The 26,578-nt window shown below is 49.1% G+C and overlaps 10 protein-coding genes across 10 annotated transcripts; 5 read left to right on the forward strand and 5 right to left on the reverse strand.

Annotated features, from left to right (window-relative positions):
* Nucleotides 1-581: 581 nt before the first annotated feature.
* On the forward strand, nucleotides 582-2,261 carry N7487_010003 (PEX28-32 family peroxisomal membrane protein; the record flags this gene model as incomplete). The annotated part of the gene is made up of 3 exons (XM_056877733.1): nucleotides 582-718; nucleotides 795-929; nucleotides 989-2,261. 3 exons carry the CDS (start codon nucleotides 582-584, stop codon nucleotides 2,259-2,261), a joined length of 1,545 nt encoding a protein of 514 aa, XP_056726313.1.
* A 163-nt stretch (nucleotides 2,262-2,424) lies between these two features.
* Nucleotides 2,425-3,180, reverse strand: N7487_010004 (nucleolar protein 16; the record flags this gene model as incomplete). The annotated part of the gene is made up of 2 exons (XM_056877734.1): nucleotides 2,425-3,001; nucleotides 3,053-3,180. The coding sequence occupies 2 exons, from the start codon at nucleotides 3,178-3,180 to the stop codon at nucleotides 2,425-2,427; spliced, it is 705 nt and encodes a 234-aa protein (XP_056726314.1).
* A 211-nt stretch (nucleotides 3,181-3,391) lies between these two features.
* Nucleotides 3,392-4,776, forward strand: N7487_010005 (Zn(2+) transporter YKE4; the record flags this gene model as incomplete). The annotated part of the gene is made up of 4 exons (XM_056877735.1): nucleotides 3,392-3,526; nucleotides 3,576-3,726; nucleotides 3,777-4,689; nucleotides 4,761-4,776. 4 exons carry the CDS (start codon nucleotides 3,392-3,394, stop codon nucleotides 4,774-4,776), a joined length of 1,215 nt encoding a protein of 404 aa, XP_056726315.1.
* A 572-nt stretch (nucleotides 4,777-5,348) lies between these two features.
* Nucleotides 5,349-6,547, reverse strand: N7487_010006 (mannosyltransferase complex subunit MNN9; the record flags this gene model as incomplete). The annotated part of the gene is made up of 2 exons (XM_056877736.1): nucleotides 5,349-5,369; nucleotides 5,432-6,547. 2 exons carry the CDS (start codon nucleotides 6,545-6,547, stop codon nucleotides 5,349-5,351), a joined length of 1,137 nt encoding a protein of 378 aa, XP_056726316.1.
* A 591-nt stretch (nucleotides 6,548-7,138) lies between these two features.
* On the reverse strand, nucleotides 7,139-8,351 carry N7487_010007 (uncharacterized protein; the record flags this gene model as incomplete). The annotated part of the gene is made up of 5 exons (XM_056877737.1): nucleotides 7,139-7,558; nucleotides 7,606-7,879; nucleotides 7,927-8,082; nucleotides 8,136-8,145; nucleotides 8,201-8,351. The coding sequence occupies 5 exons, from the start codon at nucleotides 8,349-8,351 to the stop codon at nucleotides 7,139-7,141; spliced, it is 1,011 nt and encodes a 336-aa protein (XP_056726317.1).
* A 1,242-nt stretch (nucleotides 8,352-9,593) lies between these two features.
* On the reverse strand, nucleotides 9,594-10,760 carry N7487_010008 (uncharacterized protein; the record flags this gene model as incomplete). The annotated part of the gene is made up of 2 exons (XM_056877738.1): nucleotides 9,594-10,555; nucleotides 10,709-10,760. 2 exons carry the CDS (start codon nucleotides 10,758-10,760, stop codon nucleotides 9,594-9,596), a joined length of 1,014 nt encoding a protein of 337 aa, XP_056726318.1.
* Nucleotides 10,761-15,073: 4,313 nt separating this feature from the next.
* On the forward strand, nucleotides 15,074-16,438 carry N7487_010009 (tryptophan--tRNA ligase WRS1; the record flags this gene model as incomplete). The annotated part of the gene is made up of 2 exons (XM_056877739.1): nucleotides 15,074-15,465; nucleotides 15,523-16,438. 2 exons carry the CDS (start codon nucleotides 15,074-15,076, stop codon nucleotides 16,436-16,438), a joined length of 1,308 nt encoding a protein of 435 aa, XP_056726319.1.
* Nucleotides 16,439-16,603: 165 nt separating this feature from the next.
* Nucleotides 16,604-17,374, reverse strand: N7487_010010 (uncharacterized protein; the record flags this gene model as incomplete). Its single annotated transcript, XM_056877740.1, has 1 exon — nucleotides 16,604-17,374. The coding sequence occupies one exon, from the start codon at nucleotides 17,372-17,374 to the stop codon at nucleotides 16,604-16,606; it is 771 nt and encodes a 256-aa protein (XP_056726320.1).
* A 428-nt stretch (nucleotides 17,375-17,802) lies between these two features.
* tom70 (putative mitochondrial outer membrane translocase receptor (TOM70)) lies at nucleotides 17,803-19,770 on the forward strand (the record flags this gene model as incomplete). The annotated part of the gene is made up of 3 exons (XM_056877741.1): nucleotides 17,803-18,097; nucleotides 18,148-18,230; nucleotides 18,277-19,770. 3 exons carry the CDS (start codon nucleotides 17,803-17,805, stop codon nucleotides 19,768-19,770), a joined length of 1,872 nt encoding a protein of 623 aa, XP_056726321.1.
* Nucleotides 19,771-21,048: 1,278 nt separating this feature from the next.
* N7487_010012 (FHA domain protein) lies at nucleotides 21,049-23,699 on the forward strand (the record flags this gene model as incomplete). The annotated part of the gene is made up of 4 exons (XM_056877742.1): nucleotides 21,049-21,064; nucleotides 21,122-21,324; nucleotides 21,378-21,510; nucleotides 21,562-23,699. The coding sequence occupies 4 exons, from the start codon at nucleotides 21,049-21,051 to the stop codon at nucleotides 23,697-23,699; spliced, it is 2,490 nt and encodes an 829-aa protein (XP_056726322.1).
* Between the last annotated feature and the right edge of the window lie 2,879 nt (nucleotides 23,700-26,578).

Raw genomic sequence — 26,578 nt, forward strand, 5'->3', positions numbered from 1 at the left:
AAAGGAGACTGGACCGTGCCAGAGATGCGATCGCAATTGCATTCAGGAGAAGTGCGAGGTCTCAAACCAAGAGATACGAGAGCACCGTCGCGCGACTCTTGCAAACAGCTACCGTTCCATTGCGAGTTGTGAAAGAGCAATGGCCAAGGCAGGTTCTCTTTGACAAATAATTTTGGGGGGAAGTAGGGTTGCTGGGGCAAGTCCACTAAGGCGGTAACAGGGAAAAAGAAGGTAATTTGGGGGGGGCAGGTGGATTTTATAAGTAACCCCGTCAACAAAGGGGATTTTTAGATAAGATCGAAGCTATATGTGAATAATCACAGAGAGAATATATGTATCTTAAAGAAAAACAAGAAGAAAAAAACAAAAAACATACAAGTTAGACAAATGAAGGCCAACCTGCTTTCTTTTTTTAGTGTGAACTATCCAACGTCGAGGTTCCCCCCCCTGATGCAAACAGGATTATGTCAGCTTCTTTCCCCGTTCCAGATCGGCAAAGCACATGCTTGGGTTCTGACAGTTAGAATTCCAGTTTCTCTTTACACTTCATTTCTTCTTCATTTAAGATCCCATGTCTAATCATGGATGGGTTTACAGAAGCTCTGAACGAAGAACCCAAGGTTCCAAGAAAACGGAATAGACCTGGTTCGCCAGACAGTTCGCATTCGAGATCTTCCTCTCTATCCAAGAACTCACTACAAGACCGCCTATTTACAAAGTATGTTTGGAATGGATTTCTTTCTGGATAGATCTCCAATATATCTGTGGGGAGTTATAATAGCTGATGACTGCAGGCTTCTCCAACAAGTCATTCCAACAGATGATGAGGATGAAACCGATTCATTGGGAGACAAGGCCTTGGCCTCTCCTCAGAAACCGGCTTTCAGTTTGCCTGTAATGGCAAATAATTTCCGCCGCTTTAATGCAAGGTAGGGCTGAACCATCTCATGTGATATCCATGGATCAACTCAAACTGAAACCACTATAGAATCGGTGTGGTATTTCTGTTCCAAAGTCGTCTTGAGCAACTATTCACTTGGGACACACCAACCCATACCATCTCTTTCCTTTTTGTCTATTCTTTCATATGTCTAGAACCTCATCTACTTTTGGTCTTGCCCCTAGTGGTTCTCTTGCTCTTTATAATGGTGCCGGCCTTTGCAACTCGTCACCCACCACCCCCAAGCACCTCGACATCCAGCACTACTCCTTACTACTCCTATGATGGACCAGCCCTGGCACCAGCCACGACTATTAAACCAGCCCCAGAGACTTCCAAAGATTTCCTTCGGAACATGCGAGATCTACAGAATTGCATGGCTGATTTCTCAGATGCCCATGATGCGGCTATCTCTGTGGTTGCGCCGCTGACGAATTTCTCCAATGAGAAGCTCTCTTCAACCCTATTTCTCGGATGCACAATTGCAATAGTAGTATTGTTTATCAGCGCGCATCTGCTGCCCCTCAAAATTGTGATGCTTGTTGGCGGCAATGCGCTGGTTCTCTCCATCCACCCAACGGTGGGGCAATTCATCTCCGGTCTGATGCAAGATATGACTGGGGATTCCGTTGACATAGATTCAGATGAGAAAGATGGGTTCGCCTCATCGGTCCCTGCAGACCCATCTGCAGCAATGTCAGCAATGGAAAAGCTCGCAGATATTTCCTTGGACACATATCCCGAAGAGCGGGAGGTGGAAATTTTTGAGCTGCAGCACCGGGCCGCAGGAACGTCAGAGTCTGGCTGGGAGAGCTTCCTGTTCAGCCACGCGCCATACGACCCGCTATCACCATCTCGCATCGCTGGGGACCGACCTCGTGGGTGCCGATTCTTTGAGGATGTCCGTGCCCCACGTGGCTGGGCCTGGAAGAGCAAGAAGTGGGAACTCGACCTAGACTGCCGTGAGTGGGTGGTGGAGCGCATGATCACCAGTGTTGGGTTCGAGGTTCCAGGTGTAAATGCCGAAGGCAACGCCATTGTCGGAGAAGTTGGTGGTTGGGTTTGGGATTTGCCTCCAACTCGGCATGAGTCAGATGATGATCTGACATTGGCCTACGGAGACTTACCTGATTCACCATCTCCCAAAGAAACCAAGGTCAAGGAGAAGGAGAAGAAGGAGGAGAAGGCGAAATCACGGGATTGGGAGGAAGGGACTGCGTCCTACGGAGTGGGAGAATGGAGACGCCGACGATGGGTACGAGTGGTGCAACGAATAAGCCTTCCGCCGGCGGGGGGTTGTTACCTACTCGACACTCAGTAGTAACAGCTAGAGGAAACACGCGATAACGAATCCAAGCGGCTCAGTTGCCGTCCAATAATATTTACTTCGGGACACATGCATCCACGTAGACACTTTTAATAAACAGAAAAAGACAAACGCCAGACTCGCCCTAACCAGATGCTCAGAACAAATGAACAAGGCATTACGACTGACTCTTCTTCCACTTGTTAATTCTCCTCCGCAAATCACCCTCGCTCTGCTGCATAGGATTCAGCTTGCGATCACGAGTCATAGCAGTGAAATTATCTCCGTGCTTCTCAATCAAGCGCTGAGCCCACTCGCCCTCGCGCGTGCTCTGGTAACGCGGCTTCTTAGCACGGACAGTCTTCCCTTCCTGATCCGCCTGGCGCTCAAGCTGTTGCACAATTACTGAGTCGGCGAGAGGGTTGCTGTCGCCATCGCCTGCCAGGATATCATTCAGAGGGTCGTTGAGAGGGTTGCTGCGCGAGCGCTGAACGCCCGCCACTTCGATGTTGTCTTCGTCGTCGTGGATAACACGCAGAATCTTGCCAGTCTTGGGATCACGCTCGACTCGTGTCTCACCGAGGTCAAGCTTGGCTGCGGCTGCCTTGGCGCTGCCGCGGATGTGCAGCGAGTTCTTGTTGTCGGGGTATTGGTCCTTGTTTCCGGGGAGGCGTTCGCGACCACCGGATGGTGCGTTCAGCTTGTGCATCAAACCAAGGCGCTGGTAATTTTGCGTCAGGGTCAGATTACGATCCCTATATTCGTTAGTGTTTTGCACTTTTTAAAGGAGAGCAAGATGCGCATACCAGTTGTCGGCGATGATCTGATTGCCCAGCACATTGATCTTCTTGTGGCCGCTCTTGAGGCGGTTGTCCTTAGCACGGGCCGTGGAGCGCCCAGAGCGGGCCTTCTTCTTTTGCAAAACTTTACCCATTGCGAATTGTGAAGTGAGTGTAGAGGTCAAATTGGTTCTTCTTGTCTATAGTCGGCGATAATAAAAAGCGTTATCGAAACTTTTTTTTCTGAGTTTGCATGTCTTGGCATGTTTGTTCAGGGTCCCGCGATAAACAACGATAGCGGATAGCTGTACTTCCGTGGGCTGTATTGCCTGTCACTTAAACAAAACCTTGGCCAATTCCTTTGCAATGGCTTCTCGCTTTTTCCCTTCGCGTAGAACAGGCATTGCCCTTGTTGCAGGATGTTTGTTGTTCTCAGCCTTGGCCGCAGCTAATGTTGGCCCCGGAGAGCTCTCCGTGGGCCAGATCGAGGAGCAGTTGCAGGTATGCTGTACAACGTCCTCTGTGCCTTATGTGAACTAATCTATCATAGAGCTGCCCACTTGTCGAATCTCTCAATGAGCACAAGCGTGCAACCCGCCCAGAGACTACTAGCTTGACCTCGAAGATCTTCGCTGTCCTCTTCCCGAGCACCCCAGCCGTGAACGCACTTCTAGCAACTTTGTATATCTCCGGTCCACCGAGTAAATCTTCCCCCTTAATACTCGCGATAAACCTCTGCTAACTGCTTCAGACTTCCTTCTGGCACTATGCCCACCTAACATTGACCCCTCCTCGCTGTCAGTGATGGTCGCATTTGCCGTCGGCGGCTTACTTGGCGACACCCTCTTCCACCTACTTCCCGAGATCTTCGTCGGTGAAGCCTCCCCCGACCACGTGAGCTTCGTAATGGTCGAGCCAAACAAGAACCTTCTTCTTGGCTTGGGAATCATGGTCGGATTCTTCACCTTTGTCGCAATGGACAAGACCCTGCGCATCGCGACTGGCGGCGAGGGCGGCCATGACCACTCGCACAGCCACGCGCACACCGAATCAATCGATGCAGTTACGTCTAGCGCCGAGACCAAGAAGCCCAGTGGCGAGCTGAAGAAGCGCAAGTCTGCTGCGAAGGAGTCTGAGGTCGTGGCTGAGAAGGAAATTAACCCCAGCGTCAAACTTGGCGGTTACCTTAACCTCATCGCTGACTTCACCCATAACATCACCGATGGCCTTGCCCTTTCCTCTTCCTTCTATGCTTCGCCTACCATTGGCGCAACGACCACTGTGGCTGTCTTCTTCCATGAAATCCCCCATGAAGTTGGTGACTTTGCTCTGCTTATTCAGTCTGGCTTCTCGAAGCGCAAGGCCATGGGCGCGCAATTCGTTACTGCTATTGGTGCGTTCTTGGGTACCCTTATCGGAATTGCCGTTCAGGAGTTCGGTGGCAACGGCACTATGTTGGATGATACCGAGCCTGCTGGTCTCATGGGAACTAGCCTCACTTGGGGCGATATGCTTCTTCCGTTCACAGCAGGCACATTCTTGTATGTTGGCACTGTGGCTGTGATCCCAGAGTTGCTGGAGACTGGTAAGGACAAGGGCGTTGAAGTGCGGAAGACTATCACACAGTTTTTGGCTGTTGCTCTTGGAGCCGGCATTATGCTTGCGTAAGTATCTGTTTCCCCACCTCCCGGCCACAAGGCTTCGATCGTACAATTATCACTAACACACTTTATAGCATTTCGTGGGATTGATTCATATGTATCGGGCATTGGTATACACTGATATACACCAGTAATGTCATATTGTGCCCATAGCTGTTATGGCTGTTGAGCCTAAGTGCAGCGACGAAAGTCAATGTCTTCGGTTCAGCAAAGAATACATAAGTGACGCCCGACTCTGGTAAATAGACTAACGCCCTGTTTAACCACATTCTACGCCGCTTTTTGTATATGACCATTTAGATTCATCTTGCACAGATAAGTAACCGTTTATTCGAGATGGCGATAGCCATGTTAGAGCTAAAATAAATGCACAAGAACCTTCAAGCCAGCAACGCCCCTAGACCTAACCCTTCTCCAACATGAATGAATAATACCCAGTCATATTCCTTGGTAATACACAGAATAATGCAAAGTCAATTTTGGACTTGAGGAGGCAACCATCCCAAGTACGTATGAAATAAAAAAAGCCTCCACGGAAGGACGTATGCCGAGGTGAATGTTAATGGATCCCTCGAATAGTGAAGAGAGGCGAGAAAAAGCTTGAGATGCGCACAGCGCAATGTATGCAAGCGAAATAGACGTTAGACGAGGCTGGAAGCCATTTACTCGTTATAATGGTAGACCTAGAAACGTGTCAGCGAAATTATCCCCCTATCAGCCGAATTAGGCGGAAATCGAAACATACGAAGTAATCTGGGAGTCCAATGACCTCATATCCCAGTCTTCGAGCCATCTTCGCAAAGCCCTCCGTCTCCAACAAGTGGAAGAATGGGAAGGCGGGGAACATGGCACCATCACGGTGCACATCAGCCTTGACCAACAAGGCAGTACCACCAACACCATCAAGAGCAAGCATTTTCTTCGGATCGAGTTTTTTCATATCCGGCAAGTGCGCCATCAGGGTACGATACGTAGGCATCTCAGCGTAGCCTTCCAGGAGAATCTCATCAGGCCCCATGTTTGCAGCGAGGTTCTGCGCGGTCTGACTATCAACCCAAGAGTTGAAGTCATAAGGCCTGATGTCCCACTTCTTCTTCGAGGTATCATAGTAGCGCTGGAAGCAGTTCGGCACAATGACCGGTTGGTTAAAGGCTGTTAGATCCTGAATGAGAGCAGCCGGTGTCTCAACGACGTCACTGTCCAGCCAGAGGACCCACGAAGTCCCGGGGCCGAGTGTTGTAAAGACCAGACTGTTTCTCGCACGACTCATCGACTCGCGACGCTCTTTCTGCGCCCCCATAGCATGGCGGGCCTTCTCATCCTGTGATTTCAGCGGCGGATCGAAGTCTTGGCGAAGGATGCTGATACTCGCGAAGCGATTGTCGATTGGTCCCGATTGCGTCTTGGAAATGGCCTTCTCCAGGGCCGCAACCGCGGCGTTTCCCTCGCTTGTCTTCGGTGCGATGAAGCCCAAGGAGATCAGCTCATGTGGATAGCTCAGCTTCTCGATGTTATCCCAGTATCCTTGGTAGAAGCGGGCTAGCGGAGTTAGGATGAGGATCCGCTCGCCGTTGGCAACTGAGTCCGCGGTGTTGGTTAGGCTGTTGAGGTCGTAGTGGACGACCGGAGGAGCTGCCTTGTGTCCATCGCTTCGAACTGCCTGTGATTTGAAGAAGGGTTTTGTGGGTGGGGATAAGGGGTGTTCAGCGGCGTTTTCCTGGCGCTGTTGGGAGCTCGCGGATGCGGAGGATGCGGAGGGAGTCGAGGGCGAGAGCATGAAACATATGAAACCGAATGCTAGTAGCGCTGCTAGCACGAGACTTATTGGGCTCGTGCGGCGCATGGAGCGTGCAACGGCCATGGCCGGTCAACGATAAACGTTAAATTGGAGATTGGGAGGTGTTGTTGCTGTCCAGCGAAGCCGCTGACGTTCTGACTGCGTTAATGCCTCAGGCACCAATGAACCAAGTTCAACCTTGCCTCAATTCCTCCCCTGGTGACAACTACGGGGAATTGATTCTGGCGTGAAAGAGAATAAAAAAATGTCTGAAAGAGCTACTGTGGATGATGGATCACTTTTATTCTTTGCCCTGTCCGGAAAGAGACAAACCAAGACAACCCATGTCACCTCACTATCAAGGATCCTTCAACGGGGGCCGAGATCACAACTTCAGCTGCATGGTCCAATTACGAATCGACATTGGCTCGGTCTTTGGAAGGTGTCCATTTTATTATCGCGGGATACTTCAAAGAGGGTCCCGAAGGGTCTCATCGCCGAATGCGGCCCGCCACTACATGGTACATTCCTGATCACAAACTACCACGAGTCACGATTGACTTTCCTCAGGGGAAAATAATGCATAAAACAATGGGTATGTTCTTCTAAATAATTATATAGCCATGAGACTTCGGTATATTCAATCATTTTGGGTTCGTATAGGCCATGGAGGAGTTAGGGCAAGGTACGCATCACACCCTCGAACGCAACCAGAGCCATCGCATTCGCCGGGAATGCCCTAAGGAAGCATGGCACAAAGCCCCGCCAGTACCCTCTCCACCCACGCTCGCGCCATACGGCGACCGCAGCGTCCTTCCAGCCACGGAACTGGCGCTTGCCATCATTCAGCGCACCACCCATGGGGTCCGTCATAAGACGCTGCTTAACGACATCGGACGGATAGGAGGTGAGCCAGAAGCATTGTGCGGAGATACCACCGGCCCAGAAATTGATCGCAGGGGCGGACAGTGTAGTGTTCTTTTTGAAGTAGCGAGTCAGGACGTCATAGGAGCCCCACCAGAAGAAGAAAAAGGAGCGGAAGAGGACCGTTGCCCAGAGGCCGCGGTATAGGCCGCTGATGCCATGCGTGCGAACCTGTTTATGTTAGTTGTTGTGTATGGTATAGGGTCATTGGCACTCACCAGCTTGCGTAGGCAGTCAATCGGCCCGCTGTACATGCGCTTCGACTTGTCGGCGGCGTATTGCACCTGCAGGCGTGCCTTGACGTGCTCTACTGGGGCAGCTACGAAGCTGACCGTTGTACCAGCCAGGATACCTGCAATGCCATGTCCGAAACTAGGAAGGGTTGCGAGGTCTGGCTGGTAGCGCGAGAAGGGGAGGTAAGGGCGGATGTGAGGTTTCGAGAAGACATTTTCGAGTAGTAATCGGCGATATAGGGTCAATGAGCCCAGCATGCTGCAGGTGGTCAGCAAAATTCCTGTTAGGTAGTGCGGTACACTTACACAGAGTCCATCACCATCCATCCGACCAGCGGCGGTGTAGCTCCCTTATAAAACCCTTGTAATCCTTCCTTTCGCAAAGTCTGCAACGTGCAATCTAACGGTCCTCGGAACTGTACATCTTTGCTGGTTTGTAGGCGAACCTTGATGGTGTCGAATCTATGCAATTTCGTTAACAATTGATCCAAGGCGAAGTAGTTGATTATGCATACGGATGGCCAACTGTAGAAAAGCAAAGTTAGCTCCAACCCCAATTAAAGGACAGAAAACAACCTACCACTGAGCTTTGCAATGCCTGAAAAAACGCCCGCCACAAAACCCTTGTAATTCGACTTCGATGTCCCAGACTGAGCAAGCGTGTGTTCCGCCTTCTGTTGACCCGTCATATCAGATACCGAGACAGGTAAAGGCGCCGGCGCCGATGACATCGTCTAAGAGCCCCAAATGTTTCCCCTAATACTTAGTCGCGGATCGCAGATCCAATACGTCACAAAACGGACGCCACGCGCAGGTTGTAGAGTGCTTGTGCGCAACGCGCGGGCGATCAAATCGAAATGCGGTGACGGATGCCGATAAGGATAGAGTGGTTTGGGGTTGCTGGGCTGCTGGGGTGCCAAGGAGGATTCTCCAAACTGGCGTGTCTTTTCTGGGGAAGCCGGGGTATATATATGACTGTAATGGGGTAATTGAGAAAAAAAATATTGAGGGGAGTTGGTTTAATGATAGTTTGGGCCCCGCAGATTCCTCTCGGGGAGAGTGGGTGTTCCTCCGAATCGCGGGTGATGCCTTAGGCGCATATTGGAAGTGTATTTGAAGTGGCTTTTCGAGCTAACCTTATATGGTGTAGTAAATCTGGGGATTAACTTTAACAGTTTGCCTCTCCAGGTGTATATCATCTCTTATCTGATCCCTGTAGGATATGCGTTACCTAGGACCAATCTCAAAGATAATAGGGTAGGACTCGGTGAAAAGCTCGCTAGGGAAAGTCGTCCAAGGTCCAAAAAAAAAAAAAGGATTAAAAGTTGTCGCTGGGTGACATTACCTGAATACCAGAAAGGTACCCCAGATCTGGGCAACACGCAAGGAACGGAGTATTTCATATGAAGCGGATATGACTCAACGGACACATCCCAGTTTCAACCCGCGTCCACCACTCCTCAGAGGATATTGGCCCTATAGCCATCAGGGTTGGAAGGACCCCAATTATAGCGCGCGCTAGTTAGCTGTTATTGTGGTGTAATTAAACCGAGAAATGAAAATACGAAGCAATATTTCGTATTAGAGGTTGATACTTGGCTTCTACTTGGATGTGCCAAGCAAGGTCCGAGGCTGGACTAGAGCAGGGTATATAATTTAGATACATGATGTCGTGATGCAGGATCAAACGCAGTAGTCGGCTGAAGCCGAGATTGTTTAATCACGGAGAGTGAGAATGACGAGAATGCAAAAAAAAAAAAAACAGAGCCAAAAAGAAATTAAAAGTCAAAAACAAAAACAAAAGGCACCAGGTGCACTGTATCAGGCGTGTGGGGTGGGCTCATTTTGTTCCAGAACACCAAAAGCAGATATAAAAACAGGCACGAAATAAAGGCTCCAAAGGGATCCCAATTCTCTAATGGATAATAAACAGAAACAACCTTTTAATGCAAATCCGGGTTAGGGTAGATCTATTACCGGCCCTTGGCGGACTTTCGAGCCATCTGCCGAGCCTTCTCCTCATAAGCAATGAGCTTTTCCACCAGCTCAGCCGGAGGACCGGAGTTCTTTGGGACATCTCGTGGAGTCCGCTCGGATGTGTTGTTCATCGAGCCATGGGCGAGGTAGTCACCGGCCTCTAGCGCCAGGGGTGTGACGGGGCCCGGGCTGACCAGAGGATCCAAACGGGGCGCCGAGGGACCTTGGTGGACGCCCTCAATGAACTCACGGTACTGCCACATCATGTCGCGTGACCCCGCTGCAGTGCGGTAGGTAGTCTGTCGAGATTGGCGAGGAGATGTAGGCTGAGCAGTGGCGTTGTGAGAAGTACTACTCGACTGATATACAGCAGGATGGAATCGGGGCAGGCTGCCGAGATGGAAATTCTGGGTTTGCTTGGTCTTGGATGGGTTCTGGGTCCGAGTGCGAGTTGGTTGAGGAGAATTTGAGCGCCGTGGAGACATGATAGGCGAAGCAGCCGGGGAGTAGTAAGGTGAGTTATCAGAACGCATTCTTGTCGAGGACGGCGGGGGCCGCGATGGATACTGGCCGCGACGGGTAGGCCGGATTGATGAGATTTGTCGGGACTTGGCGGATTGAGACGCACGTTCCCAATCGTCAAAATAGGAGTCGTGATCAAATCGACCGGTGAGTGGTGTCACTGGAAGGTCCTCGTATATTGGACCAGGGCGTCTTGGGATAGGAATGGGTCTCGTGGATGAGGATAAGGTAAGTGAGTCAAAAGGGTCGATCCGAATGGTATCCGGATAACGGGTCCGACGAGGCGGCGAAGGGGGAGTATAAGTAGATGAGGTGGCTGTCAGATCTCGCAGAGAAGAGAGTGACACAGGTGTGGGGTAGCCGTGTTTGGTGATCAGACTTTCCAGATGGTCTCTTGGTTGGAATGCGGAACGCCGGTACGAGGCCGATGATAGGTCTGAATTTTGATTAGCATGGGAATGAGAATGCCACACGTGTCTAACGAAGAATGTCTGACAGCGTGTCGCGATAGCCGACAGAATATTGGTTTTAATACATATGTAATATATGTAATATATGTCAAAGGGGGGAAAGTTTGAGAATATAGAACCCGTAGGGGTTGTAGGCCAATGGTAGAAGAGGGGGTAAAACACCCGGAACATGGGAAAGATAACCAAATGGGGAATTGAACCACTTACTTGGGGAGAATGAACTACTATGTGATGAAGGGTAAAGAGAAGATGCAGAAGAGGAAGAAGATGAAGAAAAGGAAAATGAAAAAGGAGAATCTGAGGGAGAATGTTTTCGCATCTGTTGGTTTTTTTTCCCGGTTAGTGTGCATTAAGCACTTGCGGGGGGCAACTCCACCAAGTATTTAACCAAGTAATTAAGAATAGAATCAAAGGAAATTGCAGACAAAATAGAATGAAAATAAAAACGAAAATAATACAAAAAAATAAAAAATAAAAAATAAAAAAAGAATCGCTTACTAGGTATAATTCTGAGTCCGAGGACTCCGGTATCCTGTCACATCCAGACTCTTTCAAGTGCTCGACGGTATGGAAGATCCAAGGATGGGGAGAACGGGATGACGAATGTGCCGCTTTAATAGTGGAGCTCTTTGAGATTTGCCTAATCAAACATCCCACGGCTCTTAGAGAGAAATCAGGGAAATGGGAGAGAAAAAAAAAGAAGGAAAAACGTCGTTTCTTAAAAGCTCCGGGCCAGGCACCTGTGAAACTAAACATTTCAAGGTATCTATTTCTCTTCCACGCGCAACCGCCCGGTGACCCATAGGTTTCTCCCCCAAAAATTAAAAAAGGAAAATATAAAGTAATGACTGCTTCATATCATAAATTGAGATAATCCAGTTTTGATTTAACAAGATTGGACCAGAGTGAAAATAGGTGAAGATCCCCGTCCAGTCGCGAATGATTAACCAGGGGTGTCATGCGTCAAGCTGGTCATTTCTGATTCGCACGCCTCTTGACTCAACGCGGTGACGTCCCAACTACCGACTCATGTCATCTGTCGACATCCTTCTGTTGAAGTTAATCTATCCCTAAGCTGGATAGGAGATTCCATCTAGCCAACCACCACCCATGTTGCCTGGTCCGCCGCATCACCCGACACCTATCACTACGCGTGGAGGGAGGGAACCGTTAACGCTGACTGGCTGGTACACGGGGCTGAACCTCCTTATAACATATTCTGGGTGCTGGATACAACCTCATGATGGCCTGGGGTGTTTGTATGTCTCGGATTATCGTCCAAGCTCCCGGTCCATCCACCCCTTTGCCGACTCCGTACAAGGCTGCAGAATTGGTTATCTTTAGAACAGAAGTGAACATCATATTTAAATGAGGTATTGAGGTATTTACCTTATCTTTGTATTGGGTGAACCACATTCCCCTAGAAAAGAGTGGCATTCGAACGATACGAGGACCTAGTAGAATCACAGATGAACTAAGAAAGGCACAAAAAGTAAATTGGGGCAACCTACCCATTAGTCTTGATTAAGCTAGCTGCAGAATGGGCTGGCTTTGGTTTCATTACCGCGTACTTTACGTAGGTGGATACAGATCTAGAGCTGATCTTCTTCACTTCAACCCACTTAAAATATGTGTAATTAGAATCAAATATAAGGGTTGTAAGTGGCGAATAATACGAATAATATGTTGACATAAATAAGTATGCCTACCAAGTACGGAGTACCATTCCTAATATTGGAAAGTAAGTCGAGTTTCGGCAGCTTTGTCCTTTGCCCCTGCATACTGTGAGTTTTACACCTCTTTGGACCTTTCTGCTGTACTCCGTACTACATGAGAAAGAAGAGTGAAACTAACTAGCGAGGAGTCTATAGACCAAATTCAAATTCAAGTCTTGAGGTCCACGGGGAACAAAGAATTACGAGACCATGGCCTCGGCCCTTCCCCACCCCACCACGGAAATTATCTGACGCAGTGAACCCGACTTTGGAATCCGATTCAGAATATATTCCAATGTCAAAACCCCTGACCAACAAAGCAGGCGAGTCTCCTCTCCCACGACCGTCAACCATCCAACATGACAAAGCTACGTGTCAACCGGACCCCTCCGAACTTCCGACAGTCCCAAAAATTGACATCAAATCCCAACTATTTCCCCCTCATAGACCAAACTATCGATAACGTGTCCCATCCTTATCCAAAAAAAAAAAAAAAAAAAAGGCGACTCGCATCTGCAACAGACCGGAAAGATAAGCTTACCGGCATAATTTCAAACATGACTGACCCACATATCCGCGGAATTCTACTACGTTATCCTGACCTGATACTAACCAACACATGTCACCAGTTATACAGTCCGCTGGCTTCCGTATTGTGGAGATTTGCTCGATAGCCCCGCGTAAGGGGCTGTATGTCGCATACAGTGGCTTACAGGCATCGAATAAGGCGTGCTTAGCGGCGGCTTGCTGCATGGAGTTTCGGGTCGAGGGAAATCTACAGTGGAAGGGGGTGGCACCCGATGCTTGTGTGCGGGGCAAGGTGGGTAGTGGTTGGTGGGTTGGAGTAAAAGTTTACTGCGAGGTAGAAAAGTGGACTGATATACTTCGTACAGCGTATCTATATCACACTTGGGCTGGGATTATTGGGCTCGTAGCATGCAGGAAGCCGGGGTGCCCTAGCGGAGTGTTCCACTTCCACCAGAAAGAAATAGTACAGCACTTTTGGGTCCTGCCGACTCTAGACCATCGCTTTTGTTTCTAAATTGTACACCGTACGAGATAACCCCCACACCAGTGGAATCCCAGAAAATGCCCAGGCTACGCTAGCAATCATGTGAAACTAACATTTGCCCATCTTGTGCAGAAGTGGAAGCGCAGCGGCCTGGATGCCAGAGCCCAATAGACATGGGACGAGGTTGGAGATTGGTTCTGTAGTGGCGGGGGACTTTGGGTGGATATCCACGAGGAACATCTTGTCTGTGTGATTGGCAACTGACCTCTAAAAGCCAATGACTATCTTGAAAGTCTAGACAAAATAATTGGGTGTCTGCATTTAAGCAACCAGCCAAACATAACGTCCGACGTTACGGAGTAGTTAAGATGGATTCTTTGAATAGAGAATTGACGCATACTGTCGACATACCATCTGCACTTAGCTCGGAAATAAGAATCCTAAGCCTCAGCTTCTTAATAGGAAACTCCACTAAAGATTTTATAGCTATGTCCAGGTTCAGCTCCCACACCTGTTGTCGAAACAGCCAGTCCAAGAATGCTCCGGTAATGAACGCCGAAAAGACAGTGTCTCCGCTGCATATAACAAAATAAAGCATATCTGTTCGCTGTGATCGCCATACACATCACGCATTACACTCGGGGTACTTGTCATGGGAGCATAGAGGCTACAATAGGTTTAAGCAATGATCATCAAGATCAGGAGGGATTCTAGATCGGTGAGAATAAAATACAGGATGGGCAGGGAGTTGCTAATTCTGGATCCTGCGCTGTTGATTGCTATTCAGATTTGCGAAGTAAAAACCACATTCCAGTGTATCAACCCGTAGCCGATGTTTTTCTGTGAAATATCTCGCCTACTAGAGAAAGAATGTTGGTCTTGAATTACAGAAAAACGCTAGAATCATCTGGCTACATGTGATTATTTTGGGAATTTGGTGTGCTCAACTGATAGGTCTACGAGGGAAATGAGACTACTTCTCTGGGAATTTTGAATAACCCGGAGCCCAATATACATACTCAAGTTAGAGTTGCCTGACACGGGCAGGCGCCTATATTAGCCACAAGTCCCTTTTTTTTAAATAATCCAGCCTGTCTTGCTGATTTGCCGAGAACTCCCTTGTAAACATTTGGAATAGCGCGCAATGTGACTGTTGTATCTTACAGCCACCAATAACACAGAGATAAAGGAAACCAGATCAGACCTCCTACATTGGTGGGTGAAAGCCAAAGTTATCCAAGTCACTGCTATGTACTATTTTTGGGGTCATGAACCCCATTTCTATTTAAATTGAGAGAAACAAAACAAAATATATTTCATCTGTTTGCCTTGGTTGAAAAAAAGAATTTGTAGTCCTGGGCTGAGTGTTCAGTTATATACTTTCGGCAGATCGCTCTTGATGCACTTTATCTGCAATAATAAACTTTGAATGCAACACAGACACAATGGAGATACCTACCTCATCCAATGGATAGTCTTATACTTTTATCGACTCATATTTAATTGAACAAGACCGCAGTAGGAAGCACAAAGGGAGGCTTTCGCGGGGTTAGACTCGGTCACCTGACAATCCATAGAATAGACCAATCAGAGCACCCACTGATAGCGGGATTTCTGACTCATCACGCGATATTGCAAGAGGGGCAACAGAAGAAATTCACGATTTCCTCAACCATAGAATAAAGTGAGGACCGGCCTTATACTGCTGCAATTGAAAACTTAAAATTGACTAATTTCCACCAGACGAATAAAAAACCATGGCCAACGAAGCAACCCAGCCTCCGGCGCTCAGCTCGTTGAGCATCGACGAGAAAGCCTCAGAAAGCAAGGCCGTTGGCCAGATCGTGACGCCCTTCGATGTTTCCGGTGGAGTTGATGAATCTGGCAAGCTATTGCCGGTCGACTATGAGAAGCTCACGAGGGAGTTTGGAGCCACACCCATCAATGCAGCTTTATTGGAGCGCTTTGAGAAAGTGACTGGCCACCGCCCACACCGTTTCATGCGCCGGAGTATCGTGTTCAGTCACCGCGATCTGTCGAAGATTTTGGATAAGCACGAGAAGGGCGAGCCATTTTTCCTCTACACTGGCCGTGGGCCGAGTAGCGACAGCATGCACGTTGGACACACTGTGCCGTTCGAGTTCACCAAGTATGTTTAGTCTCGGATGACCACCTGTGTAGATACCGGAAACTGATTCAATTGTAGATGGCTCCAGGATGTCTTCGATGTTCCTCTCGTTATCATGATGACCGACGATGAGAAGTTTATGCACTCTCAGAAGATCGAGATCGAGGACGCCAAGAGATACACAAAAGCAAACGCCAAGGATATCATTGCTGTTGGATTCGATATGAAGAAGACCTTTATCTTCAGTGATTTCCAATTCATTGGTGGTGCTTTCTACGAGAACATGTGCCGGATGGCGAAGAGAATTACAATCAACCAGGTTAAGGGCACATTCGGGTTTAACGACAGCAACAACATTGGCGAGTTCCACTTCTGTGCCACTCAGTCTGCTGCGGCCTTCTCTACCAGTTTCCCTCACATCTTCGGTACCGAGACGAAGAAGGTGGCATCGATTCCTTGCCTGATTCCATGCGCCATTGACCAAGACCCCTACTTCCGCCAGTGCCGCGAACATGCGGAGAAGATGAAGTACAAGAAGCCCTCTCTCATCCACTCTATCTTCCTTCCCGCTCTCCAGGGTCCTGGATCCAAGATGTCCGCCAGTATCGACAGTTCCGCCATTTTCATGAGCGACACGCCTAACAAGATCAAGAACAAGATCAACAAGCACGCTTTCTCGGGTGGCCAGGACACTGCGGAATTGCAGCGCGAGCTGGGCGGCAACACTAAGAACGATATCCCATTCCAGTACTTGACATTCTTCCTCGAGGATGACGAGGAACTGGAGCGCATCCGTACCGATTACGAGGCTGGAAAGATGATGACCGGCGAGATCAAGCAGAAGTGTATCGCTGAGCTCCAGACTTATGTCCAAGGGTTCCAGGAGCGCAGGGCACTGGTTACGGATGAGATCATGGCCGAGTACATGCGTCCTCGCCCTCTTGAGTGGAAGGGCAATCCCAACCCAGTGGTTGTTGAGAAGGCTAAGAAATAGGCCTGGATGGGTAAGGGGGCATTTTCTGGAGCAATCAAGTTGAAAAATACGTACGAATTCATAGCCTTTTCATCAATTCACCAATACCATTCAAATATCGACTATTTCACATATACACCTATCGAAATAGGTGCATACAAGACAAACTATGTTGTATGAGGTTTATTACTTGGCTATGACCTGACCTCGAATGAACCCTCTTACGCCGTTGCTCAACCAACACAACTCGCCATCCACAAGCTCATCCCGGGATATGGTGTGTTCTAGACAGAAACCCTGAGATAACGCATACCTCCGTGTTGTACCCGCATTGCCGCCACTGCTCAGTGGGGGCGTAATCCACATATGGTCCCGCAAGAAGTACGGCGTAGTGATACTGCCTTCCATAACCTCGCCATTCGGGTTCACAACCAGTACTTCCGCAAGGTCTGTCGGCGAATTAATTCCCGCTCTCAGCCGCGCAGACATATAGTCATCACGCGCAGTGGTTTTATGTGTCGTGAAGGCGGAAGGTGTTGTCGATTGGGTATCGACATAGACGCGCCATATTGGCGGGCTTGAGTTCGTATGTAGAGAGGGAATGAATAAACTCATTAGATCAATGCTCGCTGTTGGGTTCGCCTCAACTCTCGCCTTCCCTTCATTGTCCACTACAATTCGAAGCCTCCACGCTTTGCTTCGGTCCGGAATTGACGCGTCGAGGAAATTCTCGAAGCCTTGCAAGTCTTGTTGCAGCCAGTTTAGAGCCTCGTTCCATTGAAAATGAGCCGCAGCAGCTATGAGCCGGGCTTGATGGTAGGCGAGGAGGTAGTAGGGGGATTTGTGAGGATCAGGATAGCTCGATGCATGGCGACAAGCTGCGTCTGGAAGGCCTGGGTCAAAGCGAAGGGAGGAAAAGATCTCGAAAGATTGTGCGCTTGCAGAGTTCTCGGTCATTTTTGCCAAAGTCAATGGCTTACGGTCGCTGCTGTAGTCACAAAGTCAGTGCTGTCAGATAGTAGATGAATTCAAACGACGTTGCTTCGGACGGAATTCGAAGAAGAGAAGGAGGGAGGGGGGAAAGAATACAAAAAGATCCGATGAGCCAGCTCTATTCAATCCGGACAGGTGGTGTGGAGAACTTGAGTGTTACCGGCGTAGGGCGCGTGATTGGCCGGTCCGGCCAGCGGAACCCTTGACTTTTCCTCTGAGCTTCATCATTCCCGAACTTCCCCATCTCTAACTCCTTCTGTCGAGGTCTGGTTAGTGAACCCCTTGTCTTCCATCTCAACCTAATTGCGTCTGACTCCATGATTGAATACTGATATCTGCCTACATTCAAAGAACTAGCCGCGTCGCTCCCTTTGCCTGGTTCCTTACACATCATGTCGAACGAATTGCCGTTACCTACACCCACCCAAAATGTGGTGATTGATACATCAAAGCTGACCGAGTCATCATCGGCATCAGTCTGGGATCGCATCACCAACTGGGTCTCAGACAACAAGGCCGTTGTCTACACCATTGCCGGTGTCGCCGTTGTTGTGACCGGCGCGGGTGTCGTCTACTACCTGAACGATTCCAGCAAATCCACCCCCTCAGCACCCAAGAAGAGCAAGAAAGAGCGACGGAAGGAAAAGAAGAAGGCCGAGGAGGAAAAGGCTGCATCAGCGAAGGATGGTATGTGGTCTTGTTTACACACGGTGGTCGTATGACTGACAAGGCTTTAGAGTCCCCCAAAAAGGCTGAGGAGCAGCCCACTGATGAGCTCCCCGAAGTGGATGAGGCAACTATCGGAGAGCTGTCCGAAGAGGTATGTTAAGCTATATTCTTTCTCACACTTTCGCTGACAAGTTAAGACCCGCAACGCCTACGCAGCCAAGTTGAAGGCTGCTGGTAACAAGGCCTACGGAATCAAGGACTACCCCAGCGCAATTGAGTTGTACGGCAAGGCCATTCTCTGCAAGCCCGATCCTGTATTCTACTCCAACCGCGCCGCCTGCTACAATGTCCAATCCAACTGGGAGAAGGTCGTCGAGGATACCAGCGCCGCTCTCGCCATGGACAGCGAATACGTCAAGGCCCTTAACCGAAGGGCCATTGCCTACGAGCACCTCGAAAAGTACAGCGAGGCTCTTCTCGACTTCACAGCCAGCTGTATCATTGATGCCTTCTCCAACGACGTGAGCCGCAACTCGCTCGAACGGCTACTGAAGAAGGTTGCCGAGAAGAAGAGCCAGGCTATTTTGGAGGCGCGCACCAAGAAGTTGCCTAGTGCCACTTTTGTCTCCAACTACCTCCAGAGCTTCCGTCCCCAGGCTCTGCCAGAGGGATTGGAGGAGTCGGTTGAGCTGAGCGATGAGTCCGGCTTGGGTCAGCTGCGTAAGGGTCTCATCGCTATGGGCAAGAAGACTGCCGATGGCTACGAAGAGGCTGCCGCCGCTTTCGAAAAGGCACTTGAGCTCGGCGAGCTCGGCGAATTTGAAGGATTGGCCCTCAACATGCGTGCCACCTTCACCTACCTCGGCGGTAACGCCACTGGTGCTTTGGTCGACCTGGACAAGAGTGTTGAGCTTTCACCTTCCCTGGTTCAAAGCTACATCAAGCGCGCCAGCTTGCACCTGGAGCTTGGTAACAAGGATGCCGCGGCCGACGACTTCGAGCTTGCCATTACTCACAACAAGGACGACCCTGATATCTACTACCACCGCGCCCAGCTGCACTTCATCCTGACTGAGCTTGCCGAGGCCGCCAAGGACTACCAGAAGTCGATCGACCTCGACCGGTCGTTCATTTACTCCCACATCCAACTTGGTGTGACACAATACAAGATGGGCTCCGTCGCCTCAGCGATGGCCACTTTCCGCCGCACAGTAAAGAACTTTGAGGAAGTCCCCGATGTATACAACTACTACGGCGAGCTTCTGCTTGACCAGCAGAATTACTCCGAGGCTATTGAGAAGTTTGACAAGGCCGTCGAGATGGAGAAGCAGAGCAAGCCCATGGGCATCAACGTCCTGCCCCTGATCAACAAGGCTCTTGCTTTGTTCCAGTGGAAGCACGACTTCCAGGAGGCTGAGAACCTCTGCCAGAAGGCTCTTATCATTGATCCCGAGTGCGATATTGCCGTCGGAACCATGGCCCAGCTTCTTCTCCAGCAGGGCAAGGTCTCTCAGGCTCTCAAGTACTTCGAGCGCGCTGCTGAGCTGGCTCGCACCGAGGCTGAGATCATCAACGCCATCTCCTATGCTGAGGCCACCCGCACCCAGTTGGAGGTTCAGGAGAAGTACCCCCAGCTGGCTGCCCGCCTGAACACCATGGGTGCCATGAACGGTGGTGCTCCTGGCATGTAAGAAAGTCAGCGGATAATCTTCGTCCTTCGCTTCTTCTCTTCTTTCTTTGCCCCGGTTTGGGCATTTCTTTTTGTCTAAGCCTTTTTCTCTTCCGGTTTTGGTATCTTTGGATCCCCGGTCCACTATTCTCTCCGCATGTATTTACTATCGGTTGACATATTCCCCGTCCGCCTTCTTTTCTTTTCTTTTTGTTTTGGTACTGAGTCTGTCTGAGATAAGACTCGGGGATGGGATGGGCCGATTGACGGCAAACCGAGCCCGGGTAAGTGCATTGGGGTTTGACCATGTAGTAATTTGTGTACCATAGAGGAAAATGAGAGTGCTCATTAACATCAGATTAGCTTACTGTATACTGACAAAATACTTCCAATGTTGCTGTTGCTATATATGCAAATATACTATAACTACGTAGGGTAACTAGTTCGTATTCCGTCCACGGGTGTGCATGTGCGGATGACCATGACGTGCGTCTCCACATCAGCTGACCCCACCCCTTATCGGCATCTCCGGACTCTGTTTTTATTTTATGCCTGATAGTCGAAGAAGAAGGCGACTGAATCCCGAAAAGGTTCAATAAGTAAGTTGATATATAGATATGTACTGTCTCTATTTAGCCAGTCTATATCCAGTAGGGAAGTCCCGTTGAGCCAGGGGTATATGCGTGTTGAAATAAGCCCAACGGCGTCATTTGCTTATCTTATACTATCACTTCTCATACATACCTCATTGTTCCTCAGCTTCCGGATACTTTACTTCTTAGTTTCTTGTTGAATTCTGGCATTCTTGAAATTTGAATAGGTTTACCGATAACTGAGGTCCAAGTTGAGTCATATTTCAAAGGGGTTTTACCACTCTCAAACGACCGCCTTGTCAGCGGTGAACCTAACTTCGACCTGATTCATGAACCTACCCCTCTTCCTTCCCTTTCCCTTCCTCACCTTCTGTGCTTTGAATAACTTCTCGTATTTGCTGCTCTGAGTTGTTCTGCTTGCAAACTACTTTCTCTACAATACATCTGCTATCTCCCGGCTGTCTCAACTGGTCCATGTGATCGCGTTGCAGCCTGGAAACACCCAGGTAAGCTGCCTTTGTCTCCAACTCCCTTAACCTCCTGCTCCCCCACCCTTCATCCTCCCATGCTTTGTTATTCATTCTACCTTGCTGGCATGATCTCTCCCATGACATATGAAATTCTATCTCTCAGTCTAACCATCGTTTAGAAACAAACAGCTTCCTATTTCTGCTTTCCAAATCCTACACAGTACCATACCATTAGCCATGTCGGGCCCACGCGGTAAGTACTCGGACATCTCAAAGTCACCTTGCTTCAACTGACACCTCAAATTAACAGTCACTGTGACGCTTGTCCCCCTTTTCGAAGACACCCATCCCCTGCGTACCCTCACCATCAACGATAATGATAAGACCGTGTCCATCGGACGTGCCTCGAAGCGTGAGACTCGAAAACGGAGTCCCGCAGAAGAGAACGCTTGGTTTGAGTCTCGGGTGATGTCTCGTGACCATGCCTTTCTTAACATTCCACCGGACCAGAATGTTAGTTCCAACCTCCAAATCCGACCACACAGCCTCGCTGACATCTTTGATAGGTGGTTTTCATTACTGACTGTGGCTCAACGCACGGAACATACTTGAATGATACCAAGCTGGTGACGGATGTGGATACCCCGCTGTCCAGTGGAGATATCATCCGATTTGGTGTTGATGTCGACCGTGGTCAGGGTAAGTGATGATTAATCCCAGCCTAATAGTACTGGAACTAATCAAGTACAGAGGTGTTTGAGGCCATCGAAGTCCGGTGCAAGGTTCAGTGGCTCAAACCCCAGCATGTGGCCATTCCAAATGATAGCATTGCTATCAAACTGGATCCAAGTCCGTCAACCAACAGTTTCTCTGTCCCCGAAGACGATAGCGATGTCGAGGCTGCCGATATTCTCCGTGATGACTCCTCTCAAGAGTCGGTTGCTCGATCGTGGGAAACTACTGTTTTGCAGCCTGTCGAGCCATCCCTAGTCTCTCCTGTCTCGGATGTCCAATGCGACGAACATGCAAAGGACGAGCCGGAGCTCCATTGGGGAGATTTGTCTTCTACCGAGGGGTCTATCGCAAAGGCTGTGCCCGATACTACACCACTGGTCCCGGATCTTCCTAGTCCGCTGTCTGATACTAATTCGGTCTCTGAAACTAAACCATCTCCCGCCAAACCAGTCTCAGATACCGAAATATGTCCCGCGAAGCATGCCTCTGCCGAACTTCCATCTGCTCAACCACCACACGAGGCAGATAGTCTCCCTGCAGTCTGTTACCAGAAAGTACCGGAAATCGAATACAGCGATTGGACCATGATGCGGCCAATGTTCATGCGCCTGGCAGACATGGCTTGGGGTGAATCTAATATCATACCGGACGTTGACCATGACAGACGCATTATTCACGCTGCACGCCGTTGTTCTCTTTCCAAAGATTCTTACTGGGTAGACGACTCCCTTAGCTTCAAGCCTTGCATTGGGACAGAAGTCTGTTGGGAGCCTGACTCCGAGGAATCAGACACATCATTCCATCGTATGCCCGGCAGCCTCCTTAGGTACTGGTCAGTCGATAAACGAAGGTACTGGATCATCTACGAAGACGAAGACGACCAGGATATGAGCAATTGGTGGTGGATCGTTGAGAAGCCAGAGGAGCTTCTCAGCGAGGAACTGAAGGAGGAGCTCGAGACTGAATCCGAGGTTGATGACTGCCACAAATGCTGGGTCGTGAGGGCTTGGGAGCCTCAAATGATCGGAGATCGATGGTGCGAGCTGACTCCTTACTGGGATCCGAAATTTTACCATGAACACATGCTCTCTGAAGACGAGTCTGTTGATTCAGACGAAGAGGCCCAGGGCAGTGAGGGATACGGGTCTGAGTCAGATGGTCTCAGTGATGGGATCGAGGACTACGGCGAATATCCGTATGAGATGTACGACGGCGAATCGATTCATGGGGCCGACTATGAGGTGCCGACACAAGACTTTGACGAAGATGATGAAGAGGAAGATGACAACGAGGACCTGGAGGAAGATAATGAGGTCTCCGATGAATCCGAAAACAACTCTGATTGTTCCTCTGGGGACGAACGTCTTGAAACCCGTATTTTGCAGAAGCCTGATTTCCGCCCCTTGCTTGATCTGGAGTATTTGAAGGAACTTAGACACGCCAACCCCACTGATGCCGTCGAAGTTTCCAAACATCTACCCGAAGAGACTGACACAGGACCATTGTACCAGGAGGCTCTAGGGGGTCAGTCAGTGAACCCCGCACAGATCGAGAGCAACCCATTGATGGTACCTGCCCTTGGTATGACAAACCCAAGTGCTCGGTTCCCGACCTATGCTGTTTCCGGTGAGCTGCCAAGATCATGCCAAAACAAATACCCACCAATGCAACGGAAGATTGAGAGCACTGTTGGGGTTCCGTCTTTGTCCCATGAATTCGAAAATCGCTATCATGATGGACCGTTCTCGACCAGTGCTTCCGTGGAAGATACCTCTGTGCCATACCTGGTAACATCTAGGACATCAAATTTGAAGCGTACTGCAACAGAGATGCAATCGTCGTCTCCTGAACCCAGTCTTTCTCAAGATTCTCAGCGGCTGCCTGTAGAACCAGCCAGTCAGCCAGATCTCAACCCCAACACTATTCCCTCCGAAGCCAAGGATGCGATCAGCTCTGCACTTGCCGAGAATGTCTCTGCATTTGCAGAGAATGCAAATGCAGAGGATGAGCGTCCAGCAAAACGAATCAAGTCTAATCACTCAACCTCAACGTCCTTGGCAAGCCACGCCACCACAGCTGTCGTCAGCGCTCTGCTGGGTGGTCTGGGAACTATCGCTGTGCTAGCAGCCTTGCCCAATGAATACTTCCAGTGATTGGAATCACTTAGTTTCGTGGTTCGGTTGCTTTTACTCTCCGCTTTTTCCATATTTTATGATTTAACGCCGACACATGAGTTCGGCGTCATTCCAACGATTTTATGATCTCGGGGTTACCCAGGCGTTCTGGCTTTGGGTGGAAGGATGGATGAAGGTGTTTGTTTGTTTGCTTCCCCTCGGCGTTCCCCCGCTTCCACCCCCCCCTGTCGCTGCTGTTTTTATGTCGTGGCTCCATGGGCAAGCACACGGGATCCCCACCCGATCACCGCGGTGTGGTTATGGAAGCTGCCACTAGTGGGCGTTTTATTAGCTGGATAATTTGTTTCTGCCCTATTTCTTTGCTTCCCCTCCCCCTCCCCCTCCCCCTTTACCGTGGCTACACGTACAACCATTAGGTCAAATACGGTGACTCTAAGATGGAACGCCACGTAGCGCCTTATTATTTTTCCATGTGATAGCTATGCAGATTGTAATGGATAATGACAATCCTTCATTTTTGTCTACGTATCATGTAATCTCTTATGAACCAACCATGGAGCTTGTGGTCTCTAAGGCTACAGCCTTTCCATGCCTGTCAGGTACCACCAGTTTTGGTCTTGGGTAGCCTCATTTGAAAATGCACCGTGATATCATTCCACTGTCGCCGAAAGTCAGCACTTGCCTAGCATGTGAGTTCATTTTATACTTCAGGGGATCTATTAGGTGCCGAGTTTCGGAGAATAGTCGGTATCTGATGTTCTACGGTGCTCGACCTTTTATATCAGCGTATACACCGCTTTTCAGGCAGCGAAAAGAAGATAACCATCTCATTTGCAACATAGAAATGGATTGGAATATTCCATTTCCACAGGTAATTGAAGAAAAGACGACCATAACCCAGACTCATCTCTTGCAGTGACAATGGGAACTGGGCTGCAGGTATCCCATAGGTTCATATCAGCTGACTTGCAATTGAGTCGCTCTTTTTCCATTTACGTACAACCTCATAATTTCTTTTCTCTTTTCTTTTTTCCCCGGCATCCTCGGGGTTCAACCGTGACACTAATTCCCGAAGAAAATTTGCAACCGTTCTAGTTCCAGGACAGTCTTTGGAAGTCTCAGATAGCCCTTTTGAGACATCGATGGAAACTTCTCCGTTGTAATGATTGATGCAACTTGCCGCTCATGCAAAGTCTCGACTCCAGCCCGAATTCAAATTCTCGACTTCGAATCCCGGACTAGCGTGTGATTGGAAGTGGCTACCTGCATGTCTACTCCCCAACAACGAACTGGTTGAACGAGCTCATGGAGTTTGAAGTAACTCGGCTGTCTTGGTTCCATACAGTATGATAAATTGGAGGCTGATATCTTTAGTATACGAATCCACAGCCCCGCCTAATGACGCGCATACCCGTTGCTTCTACTTGAAGTCGTATCTTGGTTACATCGATCCTTTTTTGGCTGATGGCAGACTGCATCCATGCAAACCCAGAAGATGAGTGAATTTGTTTTGAGCTGTTCATGAATTCTGTCATTTCCACAGGATTCAGTCTGCATGTGACCAATATGCAGAAGCGCGTCAGGTCAGATCATACAATGAATTCGAGGTAAAAGTCTTAAACGGCTGCAAGGTATCCTTGTAATGTTGAGATGAGAATGTTAAAGAGGCGTTTCGAGGTTTTTTCTCCCCCTGTCCTTGCAGCCGCACACCTCCACGGTTACCTGCTTGAGGCTAAGTGTCACACCCACGGCGCTTCGGGCTTCTTGTCTATGAACTCATGCGATTGGCTGCGAGGACAAATTTTGATTTCTCCTTCTTTCTGCCTATTGGTAGCTCATACCTCTCACGGGGATTTCTTTTGGCTTCAATTACAGCTGCAACTTTTTTTTGTTTTCTTTTCAGATTTCTTTATGTCGGCACCACATGTACTTGCCAGATGCATCCGCAGTCGCCGGTGATCGTCGGATATTGTGCTTCTAAAGGATCATTCTCTTTAAAGGTTGGGATGTGATGTGTGGATTATAGGAGATTATGAAGTCGATTCAATCCCTGCACGACATCGTCACCGTGCGTTTTTCTTATTGCTCACGGCAGATACGGTAGATACCATTTGAGAGCGTACTCCATAGAAGCCCTTGAACAATGTTCCTGATTCGGTATGTGTTAAGCGAACTGAGCTGGTGACTATTTAGCTGCCAACTCAAACTTCCATGCACAGTACTTTACTCTATTCAGTTGAGATGGAAAGATCACCCCAAGACAAGAAAAATACGACAAGAGCTGACGACGGCATCCCTCTATGGGGGAAAAAGGAATCCAGCCAGTATGGCCCATATCATCTATACATCATCTCGGAGATCAGATCATGGTTGCATGGTCGAATGCAGCTATCCGTGGTTGGAATTTTCACCTCTCATACTCGTGGTCATTTCAACAGTTCTGACCTACGAGGATAATGGTACACCCATTCTTGCGGTCAAGATTCGTGACTCGAAATGGCGGCCACGCTCCTGGGACATCTTTTTCGCTGCACATGAACGACTATCTGTATAACACTAGATCAACTTTGATTTTCCAATTCGGTGGCATTTTAGTTTCACTGCAGGTTTTCTGCTCTACAAACTCTCCCACAGGATGATGAGCGAATGAGCCCCTTTGCAAAACGTATGAACGACGTAGGCCCGGTCGTGTGGATCGAGAAACACTAGAATCCCCCACCAGCTCCTGTTTCATAAACCCTGCATTTCCGTACCTTAGCTTGACAGGTACAAGCACCTGGGCAGCGGGGTCTGACAACTCAGCTAAGTCCAGAACGGTTTCTGCGCCATTCCCCTCTTATGTTGGATCTGTTTTCTTTTCTTTTTAGTCGGGAATAACCGAAGGATTCGATTGAAAT

The sequence above is a fragment of the Penicillium crustosum genome (assembly GCF_028827405.1).
Source record: "Penicillium crustosum strain IBT 35664 chromosome Unknown utg000004l_segment0_segment0, whole genome shotgun sequence".
Taxonomy (NCBI): Eukaryota; Fungi; Ascomycota; class Eurotiomycetes; order Eurotiales; family Aspergillaceae; genus Penicillium; species Penicillium crustosum.